This window comes from Oncorhynchus nerka, linkage group LG10 (genome assembly GCF_034236695.1).
Source record: "Oncorhynchus nerka isolate Pitt River linkage group LG10, Oner_Uvic_2.0, whole genome shotgun sequence".
Lineage (NCBI taxonomy): Eukaryota > Metazoa > Chordata > Actinopteri > Salmoniformes > Salmonidae > Oncorhynchus > Oncorhynchus nerka.
This window is the reverse complement of record NC_088405.1, coordinates 21,968,352-21,981,046: the sequence shown is the minus strand read 5'-3', so window position 1 is coordinate 21,981,046 and position 12,695 is coordinate 21,968,352. Positions and strand designations below refer to the sequence as shown.

The window sequence follows — 12,695 nt, the reverse complement described above, 5'->3', positions numbered from 1 at the left end:
AAAACTAATCTACTGTAATTTACAGTACTGTAGCATATTACCTTGAGCACTTCTAAGGGTGATTTGAAACACGTATCTTGCATTGTTTGCTATTGGATTAACTGGTAAAAAAATATTAAATTGAAAATAATTGTGTTGTGTTTTGGTATTAAACCAATGTTCTCATTACATTTCACAATAAACATATATTTTTAAGCAATGGTTGTGTGGTGAGAGATGTTTTACAATCCAAATGAATGCACAATGACAGGTTTTGAATGAAAGACGGGCCACATTACCAGTTTGGAGTTTTGTACTAAGAGTTGTGAAATAGTACCAGAGCGATAAAAATAAACTATTATAAACTGGGTGGTTCGAGCCCTGAATGTTGATTGGCTGAAAGCGGTGGTATACGCGATCGTATTCCACGGGAATGACAAAAAATGTATTTGTATTGTTCTAATTACATTTGTAACCAGTTTATAATAGCAATACAGCACCTTGGGGGTTTGTGGACAATATCCAAGAACAGCCCTTAGCCATGGTATATTGGCCATATAGCACACACCCCTCGGGACTTATTGCTTAAATAGCCCGCGTGGTTGTCATGACTTGATCGCTCTGCATTAAGGACTAAATTATCCAAAGGAGAGAGCTGTTCTTATCAGACTGGAGGGAAGTGTGGAGTATAAGCATCAACAATAAGTTATGAGCTAAAAAAAGAACTACTTCACACACACACACAGAGAAAGAGAGCTTTAGGGACACGCACCCTCAGAAAACAACACAAATCTCAAGGGAGGGGACATGTGCAACAAAATTGTTAAAGAGAAGATCTACATCATTAGGTCACTGACCTTCTCAATCTTGTCCAGCCACTCCTTGTTGGACTGCAGCTCGGCCATGAACGCCTGGTGTTTGAGCCATTTGCTGTGGAGGTTTCTGGCTTCGTCGTACGACATGTCCTGAGCTGTGAGCATCTTCTCATTGATCCACAGGGAGAGCTGCACACACCAAAGAGCCAATTAGTGAGACACACACACCCAGAGAGAGAGAGTAGGTGAGGGGTATGTTATATGGGTGTGATAGGGGGCAGCTCACCTCTTGGCAGTCCTGGAGGAACTTCTGCAGGTCTCTGTTATCCTTCAGCTTACAGAGAAGCTCACTGGCCATCATGCGGTTCTTCTTATGTCTTCACACACACACCACACACACGTTAAAACATATCTTTAGCAGAGAGAGGTAAGAGTTCAGAAACAGCTGTTTAATTTTTTTTATAGGTAATGGCTACCACTCAGTTCTCCACATACACAATAAATCAAATTGTATAGAGCTTTTAACAAAGTATTCAATACCTCTCATCGATAGAGTCCACTTTCTCCTGGATGCGGTCAGCGTTGACATTTCCATCGCTGACCAGCCTGCGTCCGGTGTCCACCACGGCTTTGATCTTCTCCTCGTTGGCGTCCATGGTGGTCATGAAGTCCTCCTGCTTCTTAATGGCTCCCTCCGCCCCCTCCAGAGTCCTGGGCATCTCTGTATGGGCCAGCACATACTCCTGAGAGAGAGGAGGGAGGCAGGGAACATTAACAGTATGATGCAGTCCTTGAAATGGAGTTGCAGTACCGAGAGCTTGCTTTGTACACTGTGCCATCGCATTTATTCAAAACGTTCAGGTTATTTTGCTCACTGACATTTGTCTGAAACAAAAATGGGCAGAAGTGTAGTGCTTTCCCTGACAAAAGAAAATCTTGATCGACCGAGAGTCTTCTGTTCTTTCGACCAATCGATTGGTTGAAATGTTAAAACGTGTATTTTTCCATATAGACACGTCCTATGTGTTTAATCAAATCAACTATGTACTGAGCTTGTCTGATTTAAACAAACCGTTTGATGAAATCATTAAGACGAATGACTACAGGGAGTCTGACTGCAATTGATTTGATTGTGCCGGGCTCAGACTTGCTGCGCTGTGTAATTTTTTTGAAAGCGAGTGACTAACTAGCACCGGTTGTCTCCCTTTCCTCCCTCCTGCAGCGACCACCACAGAACATCGATAGTGTTTATCGCGCTGTCCGTGTTGCTGAAGCTGCAACATAATTACAGACATGTCTGATTGAAAAGTTCTGTTACTGTAATTTGTTAGGGAAAAACATTCCCTATTCCCTCAACCCTTCTCTTTATGTGATGCACGCATGTGACCAATAGGGCCTGACCTATAGCATATCATAATCACATTAAATACATTGGTTATAACAAACTACAAACACATGTGACCAATAGGGCCTGACCTATAGCATATCATAATCACATTAAATACATTGGATATAACAAACTACAAACACATGTGACCAATAGGGCCTGACCTATAGCATATCATAATCACATTAAATACATTGGTTATAACAAACTACAAACACATGTGACCAATAGGGCCTGACCTATAGCATATCATAATCACATTAAATACATTGGTTATAACAAACTACAAACACATGTGACCAATAGGGCCTGACCTATAGCATATCATAATCACATTAAATACATTGGTTATAACAAACTACAAACACATGTGACCAATAGGGCCTGACCTATAGCATATCATAATCACATTAAATACATTGGTTATAACAAACTACAAACACATGTGACCAATAGGGCCTGACCTATAGCATATCATAATCACATTAAATACATTGGTTATAACAAACTACAAACACATGTGACCAATAGGGCCTGACCTATAGCATATCATAATCACATTAAATACATTGGTTATAACAAACTACAAACACATGTGACCAATAGGGCCTGACCTATAGCATATCATAATCACATTAAATACATTGGTTATAACAAACTACAAACACATGACGGCAAAATGGATGCAGATGACGTGACAAATAAACTGGAAATGGAGGAATGGTTGGTTGCTCAGGAGGTAAAGGGGAAGCTAGATGTGTGGAATCAGTGTGACTAGTTGTGGAAAATACTGGAGATCAAGAAAAATAAGGTAAGGAGCAGGCACTGCGTCCATATTATGTGTGTCAAACAGGTTCGGTTAGATTGCAATATCATTTTTCGGACTGTTTGGAACAACGTAAACACTAAATGATAAGCGTGCCAGAGTCTGTTGTAAAGTTTCTTTTTGGGAAAGCCTTTATTACAGCAAAGACTAAAAACAGTCGCATCATTGACTGCAATTGCCGACATGGAACGGTTTATTAATTGTTAGCGCTAACTATTCAAGCGTCGCTTTGTCATTTTATTTTAAAACAAATTCTTGATTACATTTCAAATCGTATGCTGTGTGCTGACATGAATTAACGTTTGATTGAAACAGTAGCCTATATAAGTATTGAAATATAGACCTAGGTAAGTTACGGTATAAAGACTAAACAGGACGCATTCTAAGGCCTACAGCTCGATGGCGGTTATACAAGCCTGCTATGCTAAGCCTACTAATGATGATATTACTTATTATAATGAGGATCATAATAATAGTAATAAGAAGGAGATAGAGGGTTATTATTATAAATATTATTTTTCTGATACCAGAGAGGTTGTTCTAAAGAAGAAAAAAAATGTGCAAAGCCTTCATTACAGCATAGCAAAGATTAAAAACAGACGAATTTATATCTGACATGTTGTGGTTGCAGGAGGCTTTATTAAACAAACACTCAAACTGGTAACAAGCAGGATCTGTCTCATTTCTGTAGATATACAGTATATGGATGATTTATAAAGCCAGGCACATTTTTATCTCCTCACTTTTCTTAGATAATTAAGGCAAGGGCTGTTTTCTCATCTCCTAACTCCACTTCTGCCTCATTGTTCTCAACACCAATACACCAGGTAATTTTGCTATGATGCAAATAGCAATATAGTTTGGAAAAGGCACCAATTCAACGTCGCACTGATGTTTTAGAACGGCGGACAGCGACTGCTATCCAACGCGGGAGAAAGCGCATAAAAATTTGATTATTTTTTATTAGTGTTGCACCATTGTTCTTATATAATATAACCATATACAATTTCAGTAGCATATCTTAGAATGGACTGTGCCATCCCCACGGCCTCTCAATAGATTAGCCCACTCAGACAGGTGCAAATCAGACCATTGTCTGGTACACCATTAATTATTTAAAAAATGTTTGCTACTGCTCGACTAAAGAAATCTCGGTCAAGCAACAGCCTATCAACCAAACAATCTACCAGTCGACTAAATGGTGTCAGCCCTATAGAAGTGTGAAATGTGATGTTACCTGGTTGTTGAGGAAGGCCTCAGCCTGCTTGGTGTCCCTGAGGAACAGCTGGTGGGCATGGGACTGGGACAGTAGGTTCTGACGGTTCTCCCACATCTTGTGCAGCTCGTTCCAGCCCGTGTCGAGGGCCTGCAGCCTCTGCCTCAGGAACATGTACTGGGCGTCCGTCTGGCCCTGGGTCACCATCTCACCCATGTCCCTCATCTTCTGGTAGTCCTCCTCGTAGTTGCGGATCTCGTTCTTGATGCCCTCGTGCTGCGCCAGAAGCTTCTCGGCCTCCGTCAGTGTGTTGGGCATGTCCTCTGAGGCGATGGCCGTCTGGGTCTTGGACAGCCATGATTGGAAGTCATCCAGCTCCCGGAAGAACTGCTGCAGCTTGCTGGCCTCGCCAAGAGATTCCTCGCGATTCTTCAAGGTGCCCTTCATCTCATCCCACACCCCTGTGATCTCCCCCAGACGACCCATGATGCCCTGGGCCTGGTCAGGGTGCTCAGTCGCCAGGCACTCCCCCTCCTTCCCCAGTTCTCCCAGCTTATCCTCGATGGCAGCCAGGTCACGCTCCATGCCGGTGAGTTTGCGCTGTAGGGCCATGACCCCGGCAAGATCGTTGCCCAGCTCCTGGGTGGACTCGATAACCTTGGTCTTCTCACGGATCCACGACTTGGTTTCATTGCACTCCAGGTGGTAGTTCTGCACGCCCAGAGCTGAGTTGAGGGAGTCTTTCTTCAGGTCAACTAGGTCACGGAACTGGCTCCATCTAGAGTGATGTAGAAACACACAGTCAGGGGAGAATACATTTCCACTAGAGGTTTTTAACAGAGGTTAAATGTAGTTGGTGTTAAGATCGATGTAGGATGTTACTCGACCTGGTGTTGAGTTTGTCCTGTTGGGCTTTGATCTCCTTCTCACTCGGGTGACCGTTGTGGATGAGTTGCCTAGCAATCTGGTTCACCACGGCAACGCGGGATGCTTGGTTGTTCATCTCTGGCTCCAAACTCTCAAACCTGCGGGGGAAGAGGGTTGGAGGAAAGAGAGGGTTGGAGGAAAGAGGGTTGGAGTTGGAGGAAAGAGGGTTGGAGGGTTGGAGGAAAGAGGGTTGGAGGAAAGAGGGTTGGAGGATTGGAGGAAAGAGAGTGAATTAAGGGGGAAGAGGTAGAGAGATGGACAAAGAATGGGTGAGGAGGAGAGAGGGAGAAGGGGTAGAGGGGTGTAGAATAGGGGGAGGAGGAGAAATTAGTGTACTGTACATAAGCAGATGGAAACAATGTGATTTTAATGTTAATTCTGTTAACATGCTTTGTTTCCAGCTAAACTGTAATGCCATGTTCCAGCTGTCAGTATATAGAAGCAAAGCCAATGAAACAGGAGTCTGGGAATGGTTCCATGCGGTGGACAGTGAGTAAACAGTGTGGAGGGGGAGACATCATTTCAGACCAGAGAGACACGGAGTAAACAAGCCATTGAACTACTGTCCAAAACACTAAGCTAACTGAGGACACAGCCCGTTTCTTCTCAGTGTGGGAAGACTTTAGAATGATTTGGCTTTAAAACATTGTAGGCTCTGTTGCTAAGTGGGAAGTGAATTACAGGATTCTAGTTTCCACACCTTGCACTAGCGGCCCACTCTAGCTGGCATAAAAAGTATTTGTTTCACACATACCTTCCAATGTGCTACATTCCAATGTCCAGCCAAACCGCTGGGAGCACATACATTTAATTCTAGCTCTGACAGATATACAAAGACATTGCAAACATGGGAAGTATTCTGAATTTTCTTGGCACAGGGGTTTCACTGTGGGAGTTCTATGTCTAAAGTCTGCCTCAAGAGAAAGGGTCGTCTTGAAATGACAACAGATCTCCAAATTGATCAACTGATATAATGCATCTGAACTCGATAAGCATGGTTAGGCTGGATGTCTTTACCTGTGCTGAACCACTTCCAGATCTTCCAGTTTCTCTGGTATTTCCATACTATTGAGCCACTGCTCCTTCTCATCGATCCACACCTCACAGGCGGCCGCCTCGTTGAACATCTTATAGAGGGCCAGGGCATCCTGCAGGGCCTGTTTCCTCAGCCGGGTCAGCTCAGCCACCTCCTTGTAGCGCTCTTCAATGCCTGCCAGGCGCCCCTGCACCTCCTCTGAGCCAGTTTGCTCCTTGGGTAGGGTTTTGGACTGCTCGTGCAGGGCGTCGATGACTGGTCGGTAGCTGGTGATCTCCTCAGCCACGTCCTTGTGCTTCTTGACCAGGGCCTGGGTGGAGAACTCGTCGTGGCCCACGTCGACACTGGACACGATGCGGAGAACATCCAGCATCCAGGCGTCGATGTCATCGGCGTCAGCCTGGAACTGGTGCAGGTTGCAGGCCTCCTCCAGCCGGGCCTTCCTGACTGCAGACAGCCCCTCCAGGGCCGCCCACTGCGCCTGGATATCTTGGATGCGTTTGCGGATCTTGTCGGCTCCGAAGTGGTCGGCGGCCACCAGCTCCTCTCCCTGTTTGATGGTCTGCTGCAAGTGGCCAGCGCGACCGCTCATCTCGTCCTCGAAGGCGCGATGCTGGCTCAGCAGGCGCACGGCCCCCGTCAGGTCCTTGCCACAGTCCTCCGAGGACAGGATCTGTTCCTTCTCCCGGATCCAGCCCTCCTCCTCGGCCATCTCCCAGAAGAACTTCCAGAGGCGGCGGGACTCCTCCAGGCGGGCGCAGCGATCGGCGGCCAGCTGGCTCAGCTCTGCGTAGCAGAACTCCATGTGGGCCATGCGGTCTCGGATCACCTGGGGGTCACAGGGCTTGTAGCCTAAAAGGGGGGACAGGAACACGTCACACTCAAAACACCTCTATCATTTAAACTGAAAATACAAGCTTATATAACTGACAAAGAACAAGGACTTATTTTTGGCAGCATGGTCTTGGATTCTACAAGGTGTAGACAGCCTCCCACAGGGATGCTAGTCCATGTTGACTCCAATGCGTCCCATAGTTGTGTCAAGTTGGCTGGATGTCCTTTGGGTGGTGGACCATTCTTGATACACACAGGAAACTTGAGTGTGGAAAACCCAGAAGCGTTGCGGTTCTTGGCACACTCAAACGGTTGCGCCTGGCACCTACTACCGTACCTTGTTCAAAGGCACTTAAATCAAACCCTTAAATATTTTGTCTTGCCCATTCACCCTCTGAATGGCACAGAAACACATTCCATGTCTCAAGGCTTAAAGATCCTTCTTTCACCCGTCTCCTCACCTTCATCTACACTGATTGAAGTGGATTTAACAAGTAACAATAAGGGATCATAACATTCACCTGGTCAGTCTGTCATGGCAGTTCATAATGTTTTGTACACTCAGTGTATAGCTATACCCTTAAGGATACAATTAATCTATAATCTCTCCTGATTTTACGCTCCATCCAAATACAGCCTACAGATATCACCCACAGAGAGAGCAAAAATAAATCACCTACCACACAAAACTGACTAATCCCAGCACGTGACTCACCCTCTGCGTCGATGGCGAACTTCTGAGCGTTGTTGTTGACGGCTTTGACGCGGTTGGCTTGGATGGCGATATCAGCCTCCACCAGAGCATGCTTCTGCAGCAGGTCCTCCACTCCCAGCAGGTGTTTCCCATAGTCCTGGGACAGCAGCAGCATCTGAAGATACAGGGCACAGCAACAGGGTCAGGAATATCACAGGTCACTGGGGTCAATAGTGGGCAATTTAACTAAGCCAAAGATAGTTGCTCGTACATCACAAAATGTGACTGTTCTTACCGCACCATCCAACCACATTGTCCCCAATCATCACCACCATCTTCCTCACCTTCATCTCGTCCATCCAGTCCATGATGTGGAGCATCTCTTGAAAGACCCTCTGCAGGCCCAGGTTCATCTCCAGCCGGATGCGCCGGGCCTTCAGCAGCTCCAGCAGGTACTCCCACAGACGCAGCACATTGTCCTTCCTCGCAGTCACGCGCTTGATGTCGTGGTAGTTCTCCGCCTCCAGCTCCTTGGCCACAGAGAGCACAGCCTGCACACGCTCCTCGTAGGCGCCGATGTCAGTCTCAATGGCCTCGTGCTTTTTGGTGGCAGCCTCCACCGCCTGCAGGTCGAAGCCAAAGTTGTCCTAACGGAGGGAGGGAGCAAGAGAAAGAAAGGAGTGAGGCAAGTTATGGGGTTGTATCTAGAACTACCAGGGAGATATTAAAATGGGTTTGAGAGAACTACTGTACCAGGAAGATATTAAAATGGGTTTGTATAGAACTACTGTACCAGGAAGATATTAAAATGGGTTTGTATAGAACTACTGTACCAGGGAGATATTACATAGGTTTGTATAGAACTACTGTACCAGGGAGATATTAAAATGGGTTTGTAGAGAACTACCAGGGAGATATTACATAGGTCTGTATATAACTACTGTACCAGGGAGATATTACATAGGTCTGTATAGAACTACTGTACCAGGGAGATATTAAAATGGGTTTGTAGAGAACTACTGTACCAGGGAGATATTACATAGGTCTGTATATAACTACTGTACCAGGAAGATATTAAAATGGGTTTGTATAGAACTACCAAGGAGATATTACATAGGTCTGTATAGAACTACTGTACCAGGGAGATATTACATAGGTCTGTATAGAACTACTGTACCAGGGAGATATTACATAGGTCTGTATAGAACTACTGTACCGGGGGAGATATTAAATGGGTCTGTATAGAACTACTGTACCGGGGGAGATATTAAATGGGTCTGTATAGAACTACTGTACCGGGGAGATATTAAATGGGTCTGTATAGAACTACTGTACCGGGGGAGATATTAAATGGGTCTGTATAGAACTACCAGGGAGATATTAAATGGGTCTGAAGAGAACTACTGTACCGGGGAGATATTAAATGGGTCTGAAGAGAACTACTGTACCGGGGGAGATATTAAATGGGTCTGTATAGAACTACCAGGGAGATATTAAATGGGTCTGAAGAGAACTACTGTACCGGGGAGATATTAAATGGGTCTGAAGAGAACTACTGTACCGGGGAGATATTAAATGGGTCTGTATAGAACTACCAGGGAGATATTAAATGGGTCTGAAGAGAACTACTGTACCGGGGAGATATTAAATGGGTCTGAAGAGAACTACTGTACCGGGGAGATATTAAATGGGTCTGTATAGAACTACCAGGGAGATATTAAATGGGTCTGAAGAGAACTACTGTACCGGGGAGATATTAAATGGGTCTGAAGAGAACTACTGTACCGGGGGAGATATTAAATGGGTCTGTATAGAACTACCAGGGAGATATTAAATGGGTCTGAAGAGAACTACTGTACCGGGGGAGATATTAAATGGGTCTGTATAGAACTACCAGGGAGATATTAAATGGGTGAACATCATGAGCATGAGACAGGGGAGTAAAATGACTTCATTGTCCATGACCAGAGCGGATGATTGCTATGAACCAAAACAGTTCAGGTAGATAATGTACAGTAGGAGTAGTGTCATTGTTAGTGTGTACCACCAGTGTGTGTGTGTGTGTGTGTGTATCAATGAGTGTGTGTTACCTGCGAGACGAGGCGTTGGTTTTCACTCAGCCAGGTCTCTCTCATGGCGGCCTTGCGGTCGAAGCGGCGGGCCAGTTGCTCCAGTTTCTCCTGACGAATCAGCTCCGTCCTCAGCGCCAGCTCCCTCTCATGCTCAGACTTCTCCAGCCTCTCCCAGGCCTGACAGGAGAGACACACATTCAAGTAACAGTCATACAGGTTCACCGTACAGAACTCTATGGACCTAATACATCTACTGTACTCTAAGGAATACCTAGGATAGGATAAAGTAATCCTTCTCACCCCCCCCCCCCCCCTTAAAAGATTTAGATGCACTATTGTAAAGTGGCTGTTCCACTGGATGTCATAAGGTGAATGCACCAATTTGTAAGTCGCTCTGGATAAGAGCGTCTGCTAAATGACTTAAATGTAAATGTACTCAGGGCTGTATGTACCCCCCCCCCCATTAGGCAAGATTAAGCGGAAATGGGGCGGTATTTTGACAAGTGGCTGCCTCCCTCCGGCACCCCTGATCGGTTACTACACCGCCCGCGGCACCCTAGCCACCAGGGAATAGTGTTGCTGCAGTTCCCGCCAACACCCCATTCCCGCTTCTCCCAAAGTTCACTCCCACTATCCTTGGTAGCTATGGTGATGTAAACTAAACCCACCTAGCAACAGTACAATACCCCAAAAGCAAAGTAAATCTTCCTGTCATCAACTATACTAAACTCACAGAAACCACCATGTCTATCCATTAAATCTACTTGAACCCTCTTGTCGATCAGCTCACCGCCCTTAAACTGTCTGTCAATCACTGTAATCAATTCTAACCTAATTGAGGACACAAGGGTTTCTGAGTGTTTGTTTTAGCCAGGCTGTTGAGATAAAGAACAGGCTTAAGGAGCACTAGGTCTCACCTTGTTGATGTCTGAGATGAGTTTGCCGTCCCGTGGCATGTAGACCTTCTGATTGTTGGCCCTCATCTTACTTTGAATGGTGAAGAGGAGAACCTCCAGGTTGCCCTTCTCTGTGAACCTGACAGAAACAAAGAGAATAACAATTGTAATGTTGTGTAAACCTGACTGGGGAGATTAGCCCAATTCCACTCTAATGGCTGGTGGCGCTTGCTTTGACCCATGCAACTCTAGCTATCAACAAAAAGATGAGCATTATTTTCCTGCTAGTAGGCCACAGAAGAATATATATTTTGTCAGCAGTAGGGGTGACATTGTTGCCTCTGTAGAAATGGTGCCAAAGTCAATTTCAACAGGCTGTAACATCTGTCTGAACAAGCTTTGCTTTTAGCCACCTCTCAGAATGAAAAACTGGAATTCAGAAAAATGCTTTGAGGAATGCCAAGGCTAAGAGCAGGTTAGTGAATTTCATCATGAATCTTGTTTCGGAGGCAGCTCTGCAGTGGTCACTAGCTGGCACAGCCACAAAGTTATAAAATGTAAAATTATAAACCTAAAACTAACCTTATCTGTCAACCCTAATGCTTAATTCTAACCTTAAATGGAAGAGCAAAAAGCTTTGTTTTAATGAATTTTTACAATCTGGCCAATTTCAACTTTGCAACTTTCTCATCTAGCAGAAATCACGGATTCCAAGACAAGATTCAAGACAATAAACAATCTGCAGGCCAAGACGAAGCTTGAATAAAAAAAATAGTGATACTAGCAAGAGTGTGTGGGATTGTCTTTTCTTTGAAGTTACTTCTCAGAACCAAGAGGCATTAGTTCACACGGTGACCAGCTATGAATCTGATATTACTTGTCTACACTTGTAAGGGCTACACATATAAAATACCTCATTGTTTCCGTTATGTCCATGGTGAGTCAATTCTAGGAACAGATACTGTAATATTACAGTAAATTCCAAGTCGAGCTGATGGTATGAAGCATGTGGGAGACTTGGGAGGTAGGTGGAGGACATATTGGAAGACAATATTTGAACTCACTTGGGGGGCTTTTCCACGGTACGGTAGGTGTTGAAGGCCTGAAGCTGTTGCTGCACACCCACTAAGGAGTTGGCAAACTTGCGGTTGTTGAGGATGATGATGGTCTGTTCAATCCATTCCAGGAGGTCAGAGGCCAGACTCTCATATTTCTGAATCATGTTATCTGTCTCAATGGCATTGTCCAGCACCTGGGAGATGAAGTAGGTGAATCAGTAGAAGAATACATGCATTGTATACTGATTACAGCTACTGTGGGAAATATGCTTTGAGTATCTGAGGCAGGCATTCCCTAACTTCACATTTAGATTTTCCAAAGGGGCTATACATTTGGGTGAAGTTTTTTTCTTCCCTTCTTCGCCTGAGTAGCCTCGTTTCACTGGCAAAAATTAAAATGAAACCATCTAGTGTTCAGCGAAAAAACAACACAATGTCAAATACAGGTAGCCTAGTCAAATAATTAACATCCAATCACATTCACTCTCTCGCAGGAATTCCACTAACGGTATGGAGCCAAACGTAGCTTGGTTAAAGCAAGGCCCCTGAACTCTCGTGTATTTTCTGCACTATGCAATGATATGGGCAGCGACCATGTAACTCTTTTACAAATACGCTGGTTATCAAGGGGCAAATTATTAACACGTTTTTTTTAAATTGAGAGACGAGCTTAAAGTTCTTTACTGACCATAACTTTCACTTGTCTGACTGCTTACATGATGACGAGTTTCTCACACGACTGGCCTACCTGAATGATCTGAATCTAGGATTACAAGGACTCTCCACAACTATACTCAATGTGCGGGACAAAATATTAGCTATGATTAAGAAGTTGGAGCTCTTTTCTGTCTGCATTAACAAGAACACAGGTCTTTCCATCATTGTATGATGTGTGTGCAAATGAACTCAAGCTTATGGACAATGTCAAATGTGATATAGCGACACACCCGAGTGA

The 12,695-nt window shown here is 44.7% G+C and overlaps 1 protein-coding gene across 3 annotated transcripts in view; it reads right to left on the bottom strand.

Moving 5' to 3' along the window:
* Positions 1 to 12,695, bottom strand: part of LOC115135013 (spectrin beta chain, non-erythrocytic 1-like) — a 123,513-nt gene that overhangs the window by 31,132 nt on the left and 79,686 nt on the right. For all 3 annotated transcript variants that reach the window (XM_029669183.2, XM_029669182.2, XM_065023126.1), the window contains 11 exons: positions 11,747 to 11,934; positions 10,704 to 10,821; positions 9,805 to 9,963; positions 8,059 to 8,361; positions 7,736 to 7,889; positions 6,168 to 7,038; positions 5,111 to 5,248; positions 4,245 to 5,001; positions 1,335 to 1,537; positions 1,081 to 1,171; positions 837 to 983 (listed from right to left, as the gene is read on the bottom strand). In XM_029669183.2, coding sequence (XP_029525043.2) covers positions 837 to 983; positions 1,081 to 1,171; positions 1,335 to 1,537; positions 4,245 to 5,001; positions 5,111 to 5,248; positions 6,168 to 7,038; positions 7,736 to 7,889; positions 8,059 to 8,361; positions 9,805 to 9,963; positions 10,704 to 10,821; positions 11,747 to 11,934 — 3,129 coding nt within the window. The remainder of the gene's footprint in view (positions 1 to 836; positions 984 to 1,080; positions 1,172 to 1,334; positions 1,538 to 4,244; positions 5,002 to 5,110; positions 5,249 to 6,167; positions 7,039 to 7,735; positions 7,890 to 8,058; positions 8,362 to 9,804; positions 9,964 to 10,703; positions 10,822 to 11,746; positions 11,935 to 12,695) is intronic.